Source organism: Mandrillus leucophaeus, unplaced genomic scaffold (assembly GCF_000951045.1).
Source record: "Mandrillus leucophaeus isolate KB7577 unplaced genomic scaffold, Mleu.le_1.0 Scaffold214, whole genome shotgun sequence".
Lineage (NCBI taxonomy): Eukaryota > Metazoa > Chordata > Mammalia > Primates > Cercopithecidae > Mandrillus > Mandrillus leucophaeus.
Window position 1 is genome coordinate 137,998 of NW_012102188.1, and position 22,821 is coordinate 160,818.

General features: G+C 41.8%; 1 protein-coding gene across 1 annotated transcript in view; it reads left to right on the forward strand.

Moving 5' to 3' along the window:
- Nucleotides 1-8,495: 8,495 nt before the first annotated feature.
- ZC3H8 (zinc finger CCCH-type containing 8) overlaps nucleotides 8,496-22,821 on the forward strand; it is a 39,525-nt gene continuing 25,199 nt past the window's right edge. The window contains exons 1-3 of the mRNA XM_011980514.1: nucleotides 8,496-8,697; nucleotides 13,335-13,419; nucleotides 22,047-22,269. Coding sequence (XP_011835904.1) covers nucleotides 8,624-8,697; nucleotides 13,335-13,419; nucleotides 22,047-22,269 — 382 coding nt within the window. The 5' untranslated portion in view covers nucleotides 8,496-8,623. The remainder of the gene's footprint in view (nucleotides 8,698-13,334; nucleotides 13,420-22,046; nucleotides 22,270-22,821) is intronic.

The following is a 22,821-nucleotide window of genomic DNA, read 5'->3' on the forward strand; positions in this document are numbered from 1 at the left end:
GTGCAGTGGCACAATCTCGGCTCACTGCAACCTCCACCTCCCGGGTTCAAGTGATTCTCCTGCCTCAGCCTCCCGAGTAGCTAGGATTACAGGTGTGAGCCGCCACGCCTGGCTATTTTGTATTTTTAGTAGAGACAGTATTTCACCATGTTGGCCAGGTTGGTCTTGAACTCCTGACCTCAAGAGATCCACCCGTGTCGGTCTCCCAAAGTGCTGGGAATACAGGCGTGAACCACCACACCCGGCCAGTCTTTTCTTTTCAAATATGTCCTCCTCCTCATTCTTTTTTTCTTCTCTTCTTATAATTATTATTAGTTATATGTTAGACATTTAAATCTATTATTTATGTTTTTATAATAATCTCTTCTGTAACTTCCCTTTTTTGGGTGGCAGTCTCTCTATGATGTACTCTGGATAATTTCTTCTGACTTATCTTCCAGTTCACAATTTTCTTTTAAACCCTGTCTACTCTATTGATGCCATCTTATTACTCAAAGTCTAATCGGATAATCAGAATCACTAGAATATAGATAGATAGATAGATGACAGATGATAGCTAGCTAGATTGACAGGGATTTGACCTTATGCAATTGTGGGAGCTGTTTAAAACAGTCTGTAAAGATCTTGTCTGATATTGGAGCTTCAGAGCTACAAGGTGGGGCCAGGCACAGTGGCTTATGCCTGTAATCCCAGTACTTTGGGAGGATGAGGTAGGAGGATTGCTGAGACCAGGAGTTTGAAACCAGGCTAGGCAACACAGTGACACCACAAGGGAATGCAGTGAGCTATAATTTTGCCACTGATAGAGCAAGACCTTGTCTAAAAAACTTTTAAAATCTGCAAGGCACATATTCAGGAAGGGAAGTTGGATGTAAAGTGGGGAGAATGAGGACAAACTAGAATCCCTGAGCATAAACCAGAACCTGTATTGGTGTCTTAGTCTGTTCTACTTTAATGATGTAGGTGTTGTGCAGGAGAATCTTGAGCCCTTTATCATGGAACTAAAGACATGCTTGGCCCAGAATTTAGAAAATCTGAAGGAGGATCTGGGGTGAGTTATATCAGGTCTTGTTGCTGTCCCATATCAACAAGGTAAATCAGTAAACAACAATGTGCATGAGTTGCAATAGCATCTTCTGCCCCTTCACTGACCTCCCGAATGTAAAAAGCAATATGGCTGCTGTTTTACTTCCACCTCCCAAATTTTATGCAAAATCTATCTTGTGGTTCACCCTAACTAGAAAAATGCAGGATAAGAATCCTGGAAAACATGGGCTAGCCTAGCTAAGATGACATGTTACAAGATCACCAAGTATACACTAAGATGACATGTTACAAAATCACCAAGTATACACTTTTTTTTTTTTTTTTTTGTGAGACAGTCTTGCGCTGTCACCAGGCTGGAGTGCGGTGGGGCGATCTCAGCTTACTGCAACCTCTGCCTCCCGGGTTCAAGCGATTCCCCTGCCTCAGCTTCCTGAGTAACTAGGACTACAGGAGCCTGCCACCATGCCTGGCTAATTTTTTGTATTTCAGTAGAGAGAGAGTTTCACCATGTTGGCCAGGATAGTCTCGATCTCCTGACCTCATGATCCGCCCACTTCAGCCTCCCAAAGTGCTGGGATTACAGGCGTGAGCCACTGTGCCTGGCCCAAGTATACACTTTTTAACCTATATTTTTTGCCTATAAATGTCTCTTTAACCCATATTTAGTTTTCAGATAAAAGCAATAGCAAAGTCATGCTTCAGCCTAACATGGTGCAACAATCCCCCATTCAACCAAAAACATGCTACCCATTTTCCCAAGAAAGGATAAAACGTACCTTTTTCACTTTTGGGTGATGTTCATTCTTCTTTGAATTCTTCTTTTAGCTCAGTCACATTCCTCCTTTTATATCCTATAACTTAAATGAGATATAAAGTTAACTACTATTAAGATATTTTGTGTCAGATGGTAGGGGAATAGTAGAAGGGAAAATTTTAAATATATATGTGTGTGTGTGTGTCTATGTGTGTGTATTTCTACACCCATATTTCCACAAATTTATATCAAATTAAGAATGATATATTCATAAATATTGCAATCATTTTTGCTACTGGCATGTAGTTGGGAAGCAGCATCATTCGTTTGGGGTAATTCCTGAGGTTCATTGTCTCATGCCAAGGAAATCAAGGATGCAGACACAAGGACTGAGTTTAAGAGCAGAAGTTTAATAGGTGAAAGAAAGAGAAAAGCTGCCTTGTGCAGAGGAAGGGGTCCCCAAAATTTCCAGGTTCAGAGAGAGATGTGGTTTTATAGATGAGCTTGAGGAGGTGGTATCTGATTTACACAGGGTGCAAAGGATTGGTTGGACCAGGTGTGCCATTTATATGGTGCTTGAAGAAGCTAGCAACCTCACCCTAATCTTTGATTATGCAGATGAGTTTGCTACGTGGCTGGCGCCATGTTGCCTGTTCCCTGACTATACATGTGGTGACAAAGAAAAGGAAAGATGCAGCCTCCATGTTGGATATGCCTGGCTCCTAGGTAGCCCTTTTCTATTGGCACAGCTGCCGGCATTTACCTCTGCAAGGTTCTAGCTTGCTTTTCTATGTCTGCTGCTTGATTTTTCAGGCTGCTCTTTGTTAGAAAAGAAATGATTTTGGAGCTGCTTTTTTATTAAAAGGGAAACCTTACTGAGGACTCTCTTACCCTCATTAACAGCCTAAACAATTTCTTTTAAGCTCCTGTATCAGTTGCAGCTGATATTTGTACAACCACCTTCTGCTCCTACCCTTTGCCATGTTCTCTTTGCTCTCCCAAGCTGGTCTTGACTCCTTGCTGGGTGTGAGGCAGGAGAATACGGTCTGGAGGCAGGGAACTTAAGGCCAATTCGTGCTGAATCAAGGAAAAACACCAAGGTCTGGGGGCAGGGAATCTGAGGCCAATTCACGCTGACTTTCCAAAGCTGGATCAAAAGGAAAACACCTGGGTCTGGGGGAAGGTACCCTAAGGCCAATTACTGTAAATATCCTAAAGCTGAACCAAAAGGAACCCCGCCCCGCCCCCGCATCTCCTCACACCAGAGTAGCAAAGGATCAAAGGCTACTCTCCCTACAACTCTCTCCCCTCTACCACATCTCAGATGGAAAAGGAAAGTGCCCTGGATTGGCCAAGGGCCTAGTAGGGACCATCGCTTCATCTGCATAGGGTGCCAATACACCTCAGCCTTTAATTAGCCAGAGACCAAATCCTTCATCTATAGGCACCTCAAAAGGAGTACTTAAAACCCAGAAAACTTTGCAGCTGGGCCCTTGAGCTGCTTGCTCTGGCCCATTCCCACGCTGGGGAATGCTTTCTCACTTTCATGCATTCCTGCTTTTGCTGCTTCGTTCCTGTGTTTCATTCCTTTGTTACTTTGTGAGTTTTGTCTAATTCTTTGTTGAAAATACCAAGGACCACCACAACTTACACTCAAGTACCTGCCTTCCGATAACAGGTGGTTTCCCTGAAGGGTTTGGGGCACTTTCAGCGCTGCCTGTGGTGGTGGTGTTTTCTATTAACTTCAATCATGGAACGTAGGATTACTGAGTCCCCTGCCCGGGAAATCACCTGCATTCTAGACATACTCTTCCTTAACTTCACTGTGTAGTCAGGATAACTTGTTAGTTAGGATTAATCACCCCTGCCAATACAATAAGCCCCTTCTTTACCTGTTAATTCCCTGGCATGAGGAACCCGAGGTGGCCAAACGGCAGTCTCAACCTCAAGTTTAATGGACTCATTGTCATGCTCCTTGAGGCAAACATTCCTACTTTCGGGATTAACTCCACACCGGCGGTTCTCAAGTGAGGAAGATTTTGCTTCCCCAAGAGGACACTTGGTAATGTCTGGAGACATTTTGGGTTGCCACAACTGGGGAACAGCCGCTACTGACATCTAGCGGTGGAGGCCAGGGATGCTGCCAAGCTTCCTATAGTGCGCAAGACTGTTCCCAATTATCCAGGCCGAAATGACAATAATGTTGAGGTCGAAAAAGTCTGCTCTAAACCAGCAGAGCCCAAAGTCGTGGAGATAGGAAGCAAACATTATTCTAGGGCATCACTAGGAATAATACAGAGAGGATCTACTCCCACTTGCAAGCTTTGATTCCCAGACCCCATGTCTCCTGGCTATGGGAGAAACAGCATCACGTATTGGTGATTGCTGATTTATAGCACATACTCATGAGGTATTATACCTAGCTCATACTGGAACTGAGTTATCACAGGCCATTTCACCATTTTAACATGCCAGCTGCTTTATTTTATTTTGGTAAAAGAAATATAAAATTTGCCATTTCAACCTTTTTTTTTTTTTTTTTTTGAGAGGGACTCTCATGCTGTCTCACTCTGTCGCCCAGGCTGGAGTGCAATGGCACCATCTCGGCTCACTACAGCCTACTCACCTCCGCCTCTCAGGTTTAAGCGATTTTCCTGCCTCAGCCTCCCGAGTAGCTGGGATTACAAGCGCCTGCCACCCTGCCTGGCTAATTTTTGGATTGTTAGTAGAGACGGGGTTTCATCATGTTGGTCAGGCTGGTCTCGAACTCCTGACCTCAGATGATCCACCCACCTTGGCCTCCCAAAGTATTGGGATTACAGGAGTGAGCAACTGTAGCCATTTTTAAGTGTGTAATTCAGTGACATTAGTTACATTCACATTGTTGTGCAACCATCACCATTATGTATTTCCAAACTTTCCTATCACCTCAAACAGAAATTCTGTCACTTTTAAGCAACAATTCCCCATTTCACCACCTCTCAGTCCCTGGTAACCTCTAATCTACTGTCTGTCTCTATACAATTCTCTATGCTACATATTTCGTATAAGTGGAATCATATAATATTTGTCCTTTTGTGCCTGACTTATTTAACTTAGCATACCATTTTCAAAGTTCAGCCAGGATACAAAATTCAGTTCTGACAGCATGTATCAGAGCATCATTCCTTTTTATGGATAAATAATATCCTATGTGTGTATCACGTTTTATTTATCCATTAATCAGTGGATGCACACTTGGTTTGTTTCTACCTTTTGGCTATTGTGAATAATGCTGCAATTAACATGAATGTACAAATATATGTTTCAGTCCCTGTTTTCAATTCTTTTGGGTATATACCTAGGAGTGGAATTGCTGGGTCATATGATAATTTTATGTTTAGGCCAGCTGCTTTATAATAATAGGGAATTTCATTTATCTATTGCTATACAGGATAGCAAATTAGCCTAAAACTTTGTGGTTAAAAAAAAAACATTGATCTTCTTTATTATTATTTTTTTTTTGAGATGGAGTTTCACTCTTGTTGCCCATGGAGTGCAATGGCATGATCTAGGCTCACTGCAAACTCCGCCTCACAGGTTCAAGCGATTCTCCTGCCTCAGCCTCCCAAGTAGCTGGGACTACAGGCATGCGCCACCACGCCCAGCTAATTTTGTATTTCTAGTAGAGATGGGGTTTCACTGTGTTGGCCAGGCTGGTCTCAAACTCCTCACTTGAGGTGATCCACCTGCCTCAGCCTCCCAAAGTGCTGGGATTACAGGCGTGAGACGCCACAACTGGCCCAACATTGATCTTCTTATATCCTCTGTGGGTCATGAATCTGCAAGCTGCTTAGCTGGGTGGTTCTGTCCCACAGTTTCTCATGGGACTGCTGTCAAGATGTCTTCCGGCTTGCTTAGTGCTGGGAGATCTGTTTCCAAGGTACCTTACCAGCCACATGGCTGGCTCTCCACAGGCGCCTGAGTGATTCATGACATGGTGACTGACTTCCCTTCATGCAGATAATTCAAGAGAATAAGGCAGAAACTACAATGTCTTCTTATGACCTCACAGATCATGCATCATCACTTTTGCCACATTGTATTTGTTAGAAATAAATCAGTAAACCCTATCCACATGAAAGAAGAGGGGACTAAGTCTCCACCTTTTGCAGGGAGAAGTGTTAAGGAATTTTTGAACACATTTTAATATGACCACACCATCCACTGATTTTGTTTTTTGTTTTTTTGGTTTTTTTTAGACGGAGTCTCACTCTGTCGCCAGGCTGGAGTGCAGAGGCGTGATTTCGGCTCACTGCAACCTCCGCCTTCCAGGTTCAAGCGATTATCCTGCCTCAGACTCCCGAGTAGCTGGGACTACAGGTGCGCGCCATCCTGCCCAGCTAATTTTTGTATTTTTAGTAGAGACGGGGTTTCACCATGTTGGCAGGATGGTCTCTGTATCTTGACCTCGTCATCCACCGACGTTGGCCTCCCAAAGTGCTGGGATTACAGGTGTGAGCCACTGCGCCCGGCCCCATCCACTGATTTTTTAAAATTTCAGGATTATATTTTTTATTTCTAGAAGGTCTACTTGGTTACTTCTCCCCAGTTCCTCTATGACATTTTTTACAGTTTCTTTTTTATTAGTTAGATATTACCATATAGTAAACTACTTAAAAACTTAGTGACTTAAAACAGGAACCATTTATTTAGCTCACAATTAATGTGGGTTAATAATTTGGACTGGGATCATCTGAGAGTCTTCGGTTCTCTGCAGGACTTCATCATATGTGTGCTCAGCTGTATGCTGCCTAGGAGGCTTTGCTTTTAGGGTTTTGCTAGCTGTTGACTGGGTGTTTTCGCTCTCCTCCATTTGCCTTATCTTCCACATGTCTCTCCCTTATCGTCAGCAGGGTAGCCTGGACTTACTGTCCCGAAGAAAGCAGGCATAGAAGAGAGAGCAGACACATACAAAGCCTCTTGGGGCCTTGGCTTGGTATTGGCAGGCCACTTTTGCATTCTACTAGCTAAAACAAGCTGTTCTATCAGGCAAAGTCAACTTAGATTAAAGAGGAGGTGAAACAGATCCTACCTCTTTGTGGGAGGAGCTGCAAAGTCACACCGCAAAGGACATGGATACAGGAAAAGTTGGAGAATTTGGGGCCATTTTTGGCATCAATCTAACACAAACATATGTAGCCTTTTATACAGTCTTTGTCTGAAAATGCTAGTGTCTGATGCCTTTGCAGGTCAGATGTTTTAGCTGCTTTTTACCTGCTAATCGAATTTTCATTTGTGTCTGGTTATCTTTTGCTGTATGCTGGACATTTTATATAAAATGATGTGTATGGTAACCATTTGAGTTCTATAATAGTGCTTCCTGCTAAAGAGGGAGTAATTCTAGTTTTCATTTCCTTAATTCATTTTTTCCTCTCCATTTTTAGTAATGATTCATGTTCCATAGGTGATTGTATAACATAACACAAACAACACGGGAAAGTAGAATTTCCCCAGGGAAGATGTCTGGCTTCAAATAGTTCCCTTCACTAATTGGTAGAGGGATCCTGATTCATGTCAAGAATCATTCCCTTCACTTACAGAAGCAAGTCAGGTTCTCTATAACTGGCCCAACCTAGGGTTTGCGCCTTCCTTTCTACTATTGCCTTAAATGGTATTACACTGAGCAAAACTGAGCAATTTCCCGTTCTGCAACAGCATGCTCTGTTTTCCTGCCTTAATACAATTCTCTCTACTTGGAATGTCCATTTACCCTTAACTTCATCTTTTCCTATGGAAATATCTCAAGACCCAGCCCAAATACTCCCTTCTCAAGAAGCTTTACCTACTGGATGCAATTTTTTCCCCCTTCTGAATCCTCTTAGTATTTGGTACTTTTTAATGGACTTTTCGGTCTTGAGGTTACTTGTGCATTCCTTTTAATCCCATTCAATTGTAGAGACCCTACAAGTTACATTACCAGACTACATATCTGCTTATTCATTTCAAAAATGTGGATGGTAATAGAACATCATTTACAGGGCTGTTGTGAGGATTAAGTTAGCTAACATATGAAACGCTATTTCTAAGGAATAGTAGTGGAGTGCTCAGATGTTAGCTGTTACTACCATCCCTTAGAAATACTGTGATTTTGATGGAACAGTTTTCACCAAGGTGAAAGCAGAATCCTAACAAATCATTTTTAAAATTCTGGGCTGGGGCCGGGCGGGGTGGCTTAGGCCTGTAATCCCAGCACTTTGGAAGGCCGGGGTGGGCGGATCACGAGGTCAAGAAATCGAGACCATCCTGGCCAACATGGTGAAACTCCGTCTCTACTAAAAATATGACCAACATGGCGAAACCCCGTGTCTACTAAAAATACAAAAATTAGCCGGGCGTAGTAGCACGCACCTGTAATCCCAACTACTCAGGAGACTTGCTTGAACCCGGGAGGCGGAGGTTGCAGTGAGCCGAGATCATGCCACTGCACTCCAGCCCGGACGACAGAGCTAGACTCTGTCTCAAAATAAATAAATAAATAACAAATTAATTAATTTAATTAAATTAAAGTCTACTATCTGAGGTAATGGACGAAAAAGCCTACGGAAGGGCAACAACGGCGGCGCCTGCGCAGAGCCGAGGCGAACATGGCAGGCAGGGAGCGGGCTTGCCCAGAGTCGCAGAGAGCGGCTCGGCGCATGTGCGGGGTGGGTGGGGCTGCGCGGGGCGGAGCCTGTGGCCCTGGTGCGGGTCTGGGTCCGTCTTGTCGCGTCCCAGTTGTCACTCTCTCGGGTTGTTACTCTGTAGTTTCCTGGCTCGCGAAAGGGAGGACCTGTCTGGGTCATGGATTTTGAGAATCTTTTCTCAAAACCCCCCAACCCGGCCCTCGGCAAAACGGCCACGGACTCTGACGAAAGGTGATCCCCCATCTTTTCATCCTTTGAATGCAGGGGCTCAGCGGGACTCCGCCTCTTAGTTTCTTCAGGATTGGAGGCCGTCCGGAACCACGTCCGGGCCGCGTCGGGAGAGCCCGTGGGGAGCACGTGGGCCGGCCGGACGCCACCGTCTGACCTATAGAGGTCGTGCGGGGTCCGGGTGGGAGCAGAAGCTGAACCCGGGGCTCAGGCGTAGGCCGCCACGGCCGGGGCTACCGAGAGCCTGGGCGGGGGAGCGGGGTGGAAGCGAGAAGGCTCCAGGATGCGCCCCTTTCTCTGCACAGCAGCGGGTTAGGAGCCCGCTTCTGTGGTCCGGTAGCGTCTGTCTTTACTATTGCTTATTTCCACGAGCCCGTAAACTCCCAGAGGACACTGATTGGACCTTTTTCACTGACACATGCTAGGCTCTTTTTCTGTAGAAAGGACGAAACCACAAGTTTATTAAAAGGTAAAGAATAGGGAATACTCTGCCATTAGTCCACCGATTGGCGTGGAAAGACCCTAAAGACCACAATAAAGCAACAGACATCATTTGGACTTAGTATTTCCATTAGGTTGGAAAAGCAAAGGAGACTTTTGGTCAAATGGCCCTAATTTGTAGATTTCATTTTTGGAGCAGTGCATAGTGCTTACACCCAGATGTTCACTTTTTATTCTTTGAATTTGAAATGCTAAAAACTATCTTTGTTCTTAAACCTACGTCTTTTATTTCCCTCAACTGAGATATATTTCCAATTATGGTTGATTTTACCTCTCGATATTGCTCAGCTGTTCACTCTATCTCAAATTTTAACTGATCATCCAGAGCTTTACCTCGTGCTTTACATGAAATCATTTAATCCTCAAAACAAACTTAAAGAGAAGATGATGCTGTCTTTGTTTTACAAATGGGAAAATGAGGCACGGAGAGGCTAAATAACCTGCCGAGATTGCACAGTGTAAGTGGAAAAACTATGTCCAGGACCCATGATTTTATCACCAAGCTTCTCATGCAAAATGACTAAAATAAAATAAGGCCTATAAATATTGGAAAGAGACAAAGACTCTACTTGCAGATGATATAATTTACTAAGAAAAATAACTGGAACTAATTGATACGTTGTAAAATATATAAGAATTCATCACCAAAAAAAAAAAAAAAAGATAACATGTAAAAATCCCAACAGCAGCTATCAGTTTGAAAGTGTATTGGACAAAAATTCCATTCCTAAAAACTTGACTGCAATACATAAAAGACACTTGGAATTTTGCCAAAATGATGGGTGAAGGATGGTATGGAAGTATGGTGAGCTGTCCATATTATTTGCCCATTTTTCTTCTTTTTGGTCTTTTTCAAATTCTAGGATCTCTTATCTGAGAGTACTTTACTCCCAATTGTCATTTGTCTTTGCCTGTGGCATTATTTTTCAAGGTATAAAGGAATGGGGATGTTGTGGTTTTGTTTTATCCAGTCAAATGAATCAGTCTTTTCTCATATGGTTTCTGGTTTTTTTCCTAGTAATTTGTGATGGGAGTACTTCTCATTCATTCAAAAAATCGTATTCAGCACCTGCTATGGCTTTGCGGATATAGCGGTAAATGAACAAGAGATGAAAATTTCTGTACTAATGAATTTACGTTATTAGGGGGAGGGGGAGACAAACAATACATAAATATATCGTATTTAAATACCCTGAGAAAATGAATGAAGGCTAAGGGGAAAATAAGTACTGGTGGGATGGTAGGGAGGGGGCAGATTTTTTTATTTTTTTATTTTTATTTTTATTTATTTATTTTTTTAATTTTTGAGACGGAGTCTTGCTCTGTCGCCCAGGCTGGAGTGCAGTGGCGCAATCTCAGCTCGCTGTAGGCTCCACCTTTCGCTTTCACACCATTCTCCTGCCTCAGCCTCCGGAGTAGCCGGGACCACAGGCGCCTGCCACCACACCCGACTAATTTTTTTGTATTAGTAGAGACGGGGTGTCACTGTGTTAGCCAGGATGGTCTCGATCTCCTGACCTTGTGATCCACCCACCTCCGTCTCCCAAAGTGCTGGGATTACAGGCGTGAGCCACCGTGCCGGCCAGGCGGGTGTGGATATTTTAAGAAGGTAGATAAGGAAAGCCTCACTGATAACGTTGGTAAGTTTTAAAAACCTGTGTAGGGACCTGAAGGAGGTGAGGGGGTTTCATAGTCTAGAGGAGTGGAGAGGAGTCTGTGTGAAGGTCCTCAGGGGAAGTGAGCTTGGTGTGATTGCGTTAGGGGAGCAGAGTGGCCAGAAGGACAGCTGGGGTGGAGTAAGAGGGACTTGGAAGTCTGCGAGGTATTGGGGTAGGGTTATGGGATCATGGAGTAACTGGTAGGTGCCAAAATAAGGACTTTGGCTTTTACTCTGAATGAGACAACAGACCATTGGAGGGTTTTTCAGCAGAGTGACGTTTGAAATATTTTAGCAGGGTCATTCTAGTTGTGTTGAGAGTAGAATGTAGGGGTGCCAGAGCAGCTCGGATTGTTGTATTAGTGGCAAGAAGTGGTCAAATGTGGGTGTGTTGAAGATAGAACAAACTGGATTTCCTCCAAGATTGGATGGGGATGTAAGAGAGGAATCAAGATTGACTTTAAGGTTTTGGTGGGGATCTTGAGAGGGATGGCGCTGCCAATTTAGATAGCAAGAAGGATTAGGCTTCAGAGAGAAGAGTAAGAGTTCAGTGTTGGATGTTTTAAGATTACATATGTCTAGTAGATGTTCAGGTGGTTATGTTGAGTAGGAAGTTAGCTCTGTTTGGTTTTAAGAGGAGGAGTTTGGGTTAGAGACTTGGATATTGAAATCAGCTACATACGGATGATATTCATAGTGATGATATAGAAAGTGATAGCCTAGAATGAGAATATAGACAAAGAAGAGAAGAGGTGAGAACTGACTTTTAAAGTTCTGAAGATGAGGAACCAACAAAGGAGACTGAGAAGTTGTAGCTGTGAGGAAAGAAGAAACTAGAAGAGCCCACTATCTCTGAAGCTAAGTAAAAACATGTTTTACACAGAAGAGGTGGTCAACTCTGTCCTATCCCGCTCATAGGTCTAATATGGGTGCTGAGTATTGTAGACCTTCATAGTGAAAGTAGACATCTATTTAGAATGGGCAGTGTTGAATAACAGTGTGATTGTAGGGCACATACTTGGGAGCCCTGCCTGCCTGCTGGGGCTCAGATCTCAGCTCCACCATGTATTAGCTCTGTGACAAGTTACATATCCTTTCTGTGATTGTTTTCTCATCCGTAAAATGGGCTTTTAGTATGTATGTCATAACACTGTTGTTTGTGATAAGTGTTATGTGTATGGAGCAGCATCTGGCACAGAGTAAGCATCATTCAAGTGTTGGATGATGCTGTTACTGCTAACGAGGTCATTATCGTCATTATTCCTCTGCCTAAGGAGAGGTTGCCTCCTATTCCATGAGGTGATTCATTACTGGAAAGTATAGCAATAAAGGTTCACAAGTATTTGGGATTTTTGGTTCTTGTAATGGTGGCTTCGGTAGAAGGCTCACAACTTGGTACCTCATCTGATGGATGTAACTCAGGAGCTCTGAGTCAGTGTAAACTGTTGAATTGGACAAAGCTGTGAAGCCTGAATTCCTGTAACTTTGAAAGAAGAGCCAGAGAGCCACTGTTCACATTCTCCTTGTGCTGTCAGTGCTTTCCCTTTGTAACATGTTTCCTTGAGACGGGACATATTGCCCAATTCCTTGCCTTTATCTGGTGTATAACTCATATTTTAATTCACAGCTTTTCCCAATCTTGTGTTCAGTAGTCACCACTTACTAAGACACTATTTTCTTCAGCTCCCTGTATCTCTAGTATCAACCATTATTTAGATACACCGATACATTTTATTGGCTTCTTTGTTCACCAGTTTCTTGTATTTCCCATCCCTCTTGGGTCCATATTTAGTTTCGCTGGAATATCCTCAAGTAATTGTCTCAGACTGTTATATATATGCATGGTCAACTTCTCAGTCCCGTAAATCTAAAAACAGTTCTTCTTTTCGTCTTTACACTTAAATGTGTTTGTCTCGCTCCTAATCTCAAAAGGCACTCTGCATTCTGCCTAAAATACCCTTCTCCCTCACTTTCCTCTCTCCTCTTTGTTGGCTAACTCATAAGTATCATTTAGGCTCTGAATGCCTCTGGTCCCCAAGTCTGGGTTGTGTTCTGCGTATATGCCCCTATACTTACGTATACCATATTGAAATAGCTTTATTTTTTTCTCCCAAGCAGATAGAAAGCTCTCAGAAGACAGTGACAGGGTCTGTATTTTTCATTGCTGTAGTCCAGGGCCTAAGGCCTGGAGCCAGTTGAATTAATGGAATGATGGATGAATGAATGATTTATATAGCTGCTAATGCTTGAACATTAAGGTGGTATAATCTAAAATTTTAGTTTGATAGGTTATTCATAAACATATATTGACATTTATTGGTCAACATAATTTTGTACATTACCTGGAGTATTTGGTGTAGAATTTGAATTTGTAATTTCTTTGAGGGTAAGGTAAAGACAAGCCAAAGCAGCGAATTGTAACACTGTGGTATAAACTCTTCAGGTTGAAAAAACCCTTTTGTGTTATTTGATATTTTTGCAGAATCGATGATGAAATAGATGATGCAGAAGTTGAAGAAATACAAGAGGAGAAAATTAAACTGGAGCATGAGCAAATTCCCAAAAAAGTAAGATTAAGTTGACAACTGTTTAAGTTGAAAACAGGTTTTTTTTTTTCTCAGTTTCACATGGAACAACAAAAAAAGAAAAAACAGATAGAAATGGATATGAGAAATTAATGAAGGATCCTACTTGTCTCATTTTAACCAGCATTCGGGACCCAGGTACTTGTATCAAAGAAACCTGGTTATACTTTTTAAAGAAATTATTATTCAATAACATTATTGTCATTTAACATGACCTATTTTTAATAATTGCCTTTATTTTGGTTTTTGTTGTTTCCAAAATGGATTGTAAACAGTTTCAAAAGCTTCTTTCAAGTTGGGTTGACATTTTTGAGGGTTATGATTTGTTAACCAACCTTAGTGATTTATATAGCTTAAAGCCCGTGTTAGTTCATTAGGGCTGCTATAACAAAGTACCACAGACCAGGTGGCTTAAGCTGGGCGCAGTGGCTCATGCCTGTAATGCCAGCACTTTGGGAGGCTGAGGTGGGTAGATCATGAGTTCAGGAGTTTAAGACCAGCCTGGCCAATATGGTGAAACCCCGTCTCTACTGAAAATACAAAAGAAAATTAGCTGGGCATGATGGCATGCACCTGTACGCCTGTAGTCCCAGCTACTAGAGAGGCTGAGGCAGAAGAGTCGCTTGAACCCGGGAGGCGGAGATTGCACTAAGCCAAAATCCCGCCACTGCACTCCAGCCTGGACAACAGAGCAAGACGCCGTCTCAAAAAAAAAAACACAAAAAAACCCCCAGAACTTTATTGTCTCAAGGATCTGGAGGCTAGAGGTCCCAGCACAAGGTGTTGGCAGGGTCGGTTCCTTCTGAGGGCTGTGGGGAAGAATCTATTCATTCCTCTCCGCTAGCCCCTGATGGAGTGCTGGCAGTCTTTGGTGTTGGCTTGCAAAAGTATCATCCTGATCTCTGCCTTCATATTCACATGGTGTTCTCCCTGCATGCCTGTGTCTGAATTGTCTGAATTTCCTATTTTTTGAAGCAGAGTCTCGCTCTGTCACTCAGGTTGGAGTGCAGTGGCACGATCTCTGTTCACTGCAACCTCCTGGAGTCAAGCAATTCTCAGCCTCCCAAGTAGCTGGGATTACAGGTGTGCACCACCACGCCCAGCTAATTTTTGTATTTTTTGTAGAGACAAAACATACATAGGTTTTGTCATGTTGTCCAGGCTGGTCTCGAACTCCTGGGGTCAAGTGATCTGACCACCTCGACCTCCCAAAGTGCTGGGATTATAGGCCTGAGCCACTGTGCCCAGACAAATTTCCCTTTTTTATAAGGAACTCAGTCATTGAACTGGGCCCACTCTAATGACCTAATCTTAATTAATTACACTTGCAGTGGCCCTATTTCCAGAAAAGATCACATTCTGAGGTATTAGGGATTAGAAGTTCATTATAAGAATGTTAGGAGGGCACAGTTCAACCCATAACACAGATAATGTCTATTCCTGTCTTGCCCTTCTTTTCTGTTTTTGAACATGGAGAAACCCCGTCTCTACTAAAAATGCAAAATTAGCCAGGCATGGTGGCAGGTGCCTATTACTCGGGAGGCTGAGGCAGGAGAATTGCTTGAACCTGGGAGGCGGAGGTTACGGTGAGCTCATATCGTGCTATTGCACTCCAGTCTGGGCAACAAGAGCGAAACTCCGTCTCAAAAAAAAAAAAAAAAAAAAAAACATTTGAGTTTTAACACACTATGGAAGAATGGGTTAAATTGTCACCGAGACTCATAAGACAGAAATATACTTTTAATAGTATATCTTTTACTTAGCTTGCTTATTTATTCATTTATTTATTTATTTTTGAGATGGAGTCTCTGTCGCCCAGGCTGGAGTGCGGTAGCGTGCTTGGTTCACTGCAACCTCCTCCTCCCAGGTTCAAGCAATTTTCCCAACTCAGCCTCCCGAGTAGCTGGGACTACAGGCATGTGCCACCACACCTGGCTAATTTTTGTATTTTTAGCAGAGATGGGGTTTCACCGTGTTGTCCAGGCTGGTCTCAAACTCCTAAGCTCAAGTGATCCGCCAGCCTTGGCCTTCCAAAGTGCTGGGAGTACAGGTTTGAGCCACCATGCCCAGCCTCCTTAGCTTTATAAAAGAATACAGGACAGAAGATAAAGCAGGTACAGTATCTTCATCTTCTTAGAAGCCTCTGAGCTACCCAAGTAAGCAACTTCTTTTGCCCTCTGGGGCCTGTGTGGCTTCCAAAGATGAGAGCCAAGGTTGACGGCAAGAAATTGCAACTTCAACTTCCCACAAGTTTTCTCTACTACTTGCATCACATAGGCCTCAGTCTTTTATGCCCACTTTTAGCTCCTCCAGTCTTTGTATTATATGTTATAACCTTGCGCAGCAGACAGGCAGAAACAACATTCTACAACTGTCTTATGTAGTTTCCACAAAACAGTATTGTGAGAAGATGGACTCCTAGGTTATTCCCAACCAGGCTTGCTTCCGCGCAGGCTCTTCACTCACAAGTACGTAAAAGGTGAATACATTATCAAGTAAATATCACAGCTAATTAATTAACTTACTTATTTTTGAGACAGAGTCTCGCTCTGTTGCACAGGCTGCAGGTAAAGTGGCAAAATCTTGGCTCACTGCAACCTCCACCTCCCAGGTTCAAGCAGTTCTCCTGTCTCAGCCTCCCGAGTAGCTGGGATTACAGGTGACTGCCACCCACCTTGCCTGGCTAATTTTTGTATTTTTAGTAGAGATAGGGTTTTGCCATGTTGGCCAGGCTGGTCTCCTGACCTCGAGATCTGCCCGCCTCGGCCTCCCAAAGTGCTGGGATTACAGGTGTGAGCCACAATGCCCAACCACAGCTTATTTAAAAGAGAACGCCCAGGTAAACACTTCGCAAGCTAAGAAAGAGCATTACCTCAGAGATATTGAGAGTTTGATTTCATACCACCACAATAAAGCAAATATTGCAGTAAAGCTAGGCACAGGAATGTTTTGGTTTCCCAGTGCATATAAAAGTTATATTTATACTATACTGTAGTCTGTTAGGTGTGCAATACTACTATATCTTAGAAAACAGTATATATCTTAATTAAAAATTCTTTGTTGCTAAAAAATGTTAACAATCAGTGAGTCATCATTTTGATGGCAGAGGGTCTCGCCTCAGTGTTGATGGCTGCTCAGGGTGGTGATTGCTCTGGCAATTTCTTAAAATAGGACAGCAGTAAAGTTTGTCACCTCAGTTGACTTCTCCTTTTACAAAAGATTTCTCTGTAGTATGTGATGCTGTTTGATAGCATTTTACCCACAGTAGAACTTCTTTCAAAATTGGAGTCAATCCTCTCAACCCCTGCCACTGCTTTATCAACTAGGTTTATATAATATTCTAAATCTGTTGTCATTTCAACAATGTTCATAGCAGCTTCACCAGATACAGATTGCATCTCAGGAAACCACTTTGCTCACTCATAAGAAGCAGCTCCTCATCTGTTCAAGTTTGATCATGAAGTTGCAGCAATTCAGTCACATCTTCAATCTCCACTTCTAATTCTAGTTTTCTTGCTATTTCCACCACACCTGAAATTACTTCCTCTACTGAAGTCTTGAACTCCTCAGTCATCCCTGAGAGTTGCAATCAACTTTCAAACTCCTGTTAATATTGACATTTGACCTTCTGCCATGAATCATGAATGCTCCTAATGGCAGCTAAAATGGTGAATCCTTTCTAGGTTTTCAATTTACTCTGCCCAGATCCATCAGAGAAATCACGTTCTATGGCAACTATAACCTTAAAAAGTGTATTTCATTCTTAAGTAAGACTTGAAAGTCAATTCCTTGATCCATAAGCTGCAGAATGGACGTTTTGTTTGTGGACATGGAAACATGCATCTCCATCAGGGCTCTTGGGTGACTGGGTGCATTGTCAATGAGCAGTAATATTTTGAAAAGGGTATTTTTTCTGAGCAGTAGGTCTCAACAGTGGGCTTAAAATATTTGGTAAACCATGCTGTAAACGGATATACTGCCATCTAGGCTTTGTTGCTCCATATATAGAGCACAGGCAGAGTATATTTAGTGTATACTCTTAAGGGCCCTAGAATTTTCAGACTGGTAAATGAGCATTGGTTTCACCTTAAAGTCACCAGCTGCATTAGCTCCTAACAAGAGTTAACCTGTCTTTTTGAAGCCTTTTAAAGTATTTTATTTGTATAAATTTACAGGGTGCAAGTGCAATTTTGGATTACATGCATAGATTGTAGTGGTGAAGTCAGGGTATTCTTTGAAGCTTTGAAGTGAGGTATTGACTTCTCTCTAGTTCTAGGTGACATCTTCTTCCAATATAATGCTGTTTCATTTACTTTGAAAATCCGTTGTTTAGTGTAGCCACCTTCATCAATGATCTTAGCTAGATCTTCTGGATAATTTACAGCTTTTACATCAGCACTTCTGCTTCATCATGCACTTTTTTTTCTTTTTTTTTTTTTTTTTTTGACATAGAGTCTTGCTCTGTTGCCCAGGCTGGAGTGCATTGGCGTGACTTGACTCACTGCATCCTCTGCCTTCTGGGTTCAAGCGATTCTCCTGCCTCAGCCTCCCGAGTAGCTGGGACTACAGGTGTGCACCATCATACCCAGCTAATTTTTGTATTTTTAGTAGAGACGGGGTTTCACCATGTTGGCCAGGCTGGTCTTGAACCCCTGGCCTCAAGTGATCTGCCCGCCTCGGCCTCCCAAAGTGCTGGGATTACAGGCATGAGCCACTGTGCCTGGTCTATCATGCACTTTTACGTGATGGAGACATTGTCTATTCATAAACCTCAAGAACCAACCTCTGCTAACTTCAGACTTTTCTTCTGTAGCTTCCTCACCTTTTTCCACCTTCACAGATTTGAAGAGAGTTAGGGCCTTGCCCTGGATCAGGTTTGGCTTAAGGGAATGTTGTGACTGGTCTGATCTTCTATCCAGACCAATACAACTTTCTCTGTACCAGCAATAAGGCTGTTTTGTGTTCATATCATTAGTGTGTTCATTGGAGTAGCACTTTTAATTTCCTTCAAGAACCGTCCCTTTGCATTCACACAAGCTGGCTATTTGACTTATGAGGCCTAGCTTTCAGCTTGTCTCGGCTTTTGACATGCCTTCCTGGCTAAGTTTAATCATTTCTAGCTTTTGATTTCAATAGAGACATATGACTTTTCCTTTCACTTGAACACTTAGAAGTCATTGTAGGGTTATTAATTAGTCTAACTTCAATATCTTGGTGTCTCAGGGAATAGGGAAGCCTGAGGAGAGAGGGAGGGAGAGAAACAGGAGATAGGATGGTTGGTGGAGCAGTCAGAACACATGCAGCATTTATTGATTAAGTTCTCCATCTTATGTGGGCATGGTTCATGGCATCCCCTCAAAAATTACAGTAGTAGCCAGGCGCAGTGGCTCACGCCTACAATCCCAGCACTTTGGGAGGCCGAGGCGGGAGGATCACGAGGTCAGGAGATCGAGACCATCCTGGCTAACGTGGTGAAACCCCATCTCTACTAAAAATACAAAAAAAAAAAAAATTAGCCGGGCGGGCGTGGTGGCGGGCGCCTGTAGTCCCAGCTACTTGGGATGCTGAGGCAGGAGAATGGCGTGAACCCAGGAGGCGGAGCTTGCAGTGAGCCGAGATTGTGCCACTGCACTCGAGCCTGGGCGACAGAGCGAGACTCCGTCTCAAAAAATAGTAATAATAATAATAAATAAAATTTAAAAATTACAATATTAACATCAAAGACCACTGATCACAGATCACTGTAATAGATATAGTAATAACAAAAAAGTTTGAAATATTGCGAGAATTATCAAAATGTGGCACAGACACAGTGAGCACATGCTTTTCGAAAAATGGTGCCAATAGACTTGTTCAACGCAGGATTGCCACAGACCTTCAATTTGTAAAGAAATGTGTTATTTGTGACACACGGTAAAATGAAGGACATTAAAATAAGATATTCCTATAACTTTCTTTGTAGATATCTCACATCTTATATACCTTTTGTTATATTTATTGCTAAGTGTTTAATGAAACTATTGTGAATAATTTTTTTAAAGTATCATTTTCTGGCTATTGGTTTCTCAGTGGTTGGCATACACACATATGTAGGGATGCATGGAAGACAGATTTTTTGAGTTCTTGTTCACATTTCTGAAAATATCTTGAATTTATCCTCATTGTTGATAGATAGTTTGGCTGAAATAGGATTAAGTTTGAGGTTACTGCTCCTTTGTCTTCTACTATCCAGTGTTACAAAGGTGAAGTCTTACCAATTTCATTCTAATATCTTTGTAAGTATCCCTTTTTTTCTGGAAGCTTTAAGGCTCTTCTCTTCATTCTTGGCATTCTTAATTCTATGAGATTGTGAATCTTTTTTTATTCTGCTTAGTGCTATTGTGGTGAGATTATTTACTTACATCCTTTTATATGAGACAGATCTCTTACTTTTTATCTCTTTTTTCTTTATATCCCAAGATATTTCCTCTGTTTCTATTTATCATCATTTCATAAATTACAATTTAACTAAGATCTTATTCTTGTTTTGATAGCTAACATTGTTTTTGAATATATTTTGAATATCTTTGTGTACTTTTTAATTTTCGAGTTCTTTTTCTCAAATGATGGTTGCTTCTTCTGGATCTGTTTTTCAGTCATTTTCTTGCTTTTTTGTTATGTTCTGTAGATCAGGGACTGGTAAGCATTTTCTATAAAGGACAAGACAATAAATATTTAAAATTTTTAAGCCAAGAAGCAAAATTGAGGATGTTATGTAGGTACTTATATAATGAAGGAGAGAAAACAAATTTCCACAACCTTTGACTGATAGAATTCAGTACATAATAATAGTCATTTTTAAATACATACTGAATAATCTTTTTGGTTCCCCCATTCCTACTAAATAAAATTAAAGGCCAAAACCAAGGTAAACATAATCTATCACAGGAGTCAGCCAACCTTTTCATAAAGGATCAATTAGTGAATCTTTTCACCTTTGTAGGCCATGTTGTCTCTGTCACAACTAAGACAATATGTAAATGAATGGATGTAATTGGTGTTACAGTAAAACTGTATTTACAGAAACAGGTAGTGAAGCTGAAAGTTTGCCAACCCCTGATCTTTCAGTCCAGAAGTTATATTTACAAGTTTATTCTATGGTGTTAGTGGCAAAAAGGCACTCTTTCCTGAAGACTTGGAGACAAGACGTTTGGTGGCCTGAAGATATTAGATTGGTTGGTAGTCTTGTCTGGTGTAGTGAAGATAAGGTATAATTGAGGCCATTGTCAGATCAGGAAACTTCCTCAGCTTGTTTGGATTCTTTAAGCAGGGAGCAAGTTCATTTTCTAGGCTTATAATCAATCCTCTGGTGGAACAACTCCTAACTTTGAAGTTAAACATCAGAAGTAAACTATTGCCAGGCACGGTGGCTCATGACTGTAATCCCAGCACTTTGGGAGGCCGAGGCAGGCGGATCACTTGAGGTCAGCAGTTCGAGACCACCCTGGCCAATATGGTGAAACCCCGTCTCTACCAAAAATACAAAAATTAGCTGGGCATGGTGGTGCACGCCTGTAGTCCCAGCTACTCGGGAGGCTGAGGCAAGGGAATCGCTTGAGCCTGGGAGACAGAAGTTGCAGTGAGCCAGGATCGTGCCAGTGTACTCCAGCCTGGGCAATAGAGTGAGACTCCATCAAAAAAGAAAAAAAAAAGTAAACTGTTAAATCGGACCACCTAATATATTTTATAATAGCGAGTCTTCTGTTTTGTTTTTTGTTTGTTTGTTTTGAGTTTGCTTCTTAGTTATCATGTGAAAGCAAATAAGGGACTAGACCCCAAAGTATGCAAACTTTCTGATTAAAATGTGTCATACATACTAATTATAATTATACAGTTTAATATCCCTGTGTCACATAGACACATGTGTAACCAATACCTGAAAATTTTTATGCAGAAATTACTTTAAGTCATCTGCTATGATCAGCTTGGGCTCCTCTAGGATTAGCTCCCATACCTGGGTTCTTCACCGTTCCGTGGGCACTTGCAACAACAGAGTTAGGAAACTTTCTGAAAGTGAAGTTAACTCGATTACAGAGAACAGGGTAGTTCTTTATTCCTTGCCATCATTGTTGCTACCACTCCTGTGAGTTATAGGAGAAAGACTAGGCTTTGGTAACTTAGATGTATCTTAAGTGTAAGTGGGTTTTCATATGGACCATTACAGTTCACTTGGTGTTTTACAAAATGATAAATTATTGAAGACATTTAAAAGTACTGTCAATGCAAAGGCAGAAATGTAATGTGTGAACTGTAATACTGTAATCCTCTCACAGCAAATAATTAAGATTTGGGGGTTTAGACGTTTAATTCAGTCAAATGCATACAATGTACAAATTTAGAATCTTCCCTCAAATCATCTTTAAGGATACATATGTCATAGTGGTTTGTTGTTTGTTTTTAATTCTGTAAATGTTCAAATATATGAGTGGAGAGAATAGTATATGAACCCCATGTACCTGTTACCCAACTTCAACAATGACCAGTTCATAGCCAATCTTGTTTCTTCTGTATGGCCAGATTGTTTTGAATCATGCTAGGTTTTTAAAATTGAAGTTTTAATTTTTACTTAGTTTAGACACTTTGGAAACTCTGCAGTATCACCAAAAAGTTCACTGCATAGAAAATCAAGAAGTAAGGACTATGATGTATATAGTGATAATGATACCTGTGGTCAGGAATCAGAAGATACTTTTGCCAAAGAGCTTCAACAGTACATACAAGCCAGAGAAATGGCAAATGCTGCACAACCTGAAGAATCTACAAAGAAAGAAGGAGTAAAAGATACCCCACAGGGTAAGAGTCAAACTATTTTATCATTTAAAGTTTATCTAGAGAAGCAGTCACAGTTTTCCATATATGGACAGAGGATTTTTCCTTGCACTTTCTCTCATGGTAAGACTGTGGTTTTCATGGATATTTATACCAGACATGAGCTTGCATGGCCAGAGACCTCATCTGAGACCTGGCCACTTGGTGCATTAAATGCTCAGTTTGTAGGAGGATGGAGGATGGAGGCGGGTTATCAAAGGCCATGTCTATTTCTAAAGGGAGAATGCTAAAGCCCTGGCCTCTGCATGTATGAAGGATAGGATATCCTGTTTGTATTGTTGTCATTTAAAGAGGAATTGACTGGAATGGTTGTATGTCAGACTGTAACTCAGAAATATATTATTCTGGATTACTAAAATGAGATTTAGCCATAAATATGAGGGTAAATGGCAATTATAAATGAAATTTTTGGCCAAGCATGGTGGCTCACGCCTATAATCCCAGCACTTTGGAAGGCCAAGGTGGGTGGATCACTTGAGGTCGGGAGTTCGAGACTAGCCTGGCCAACATGGTGAA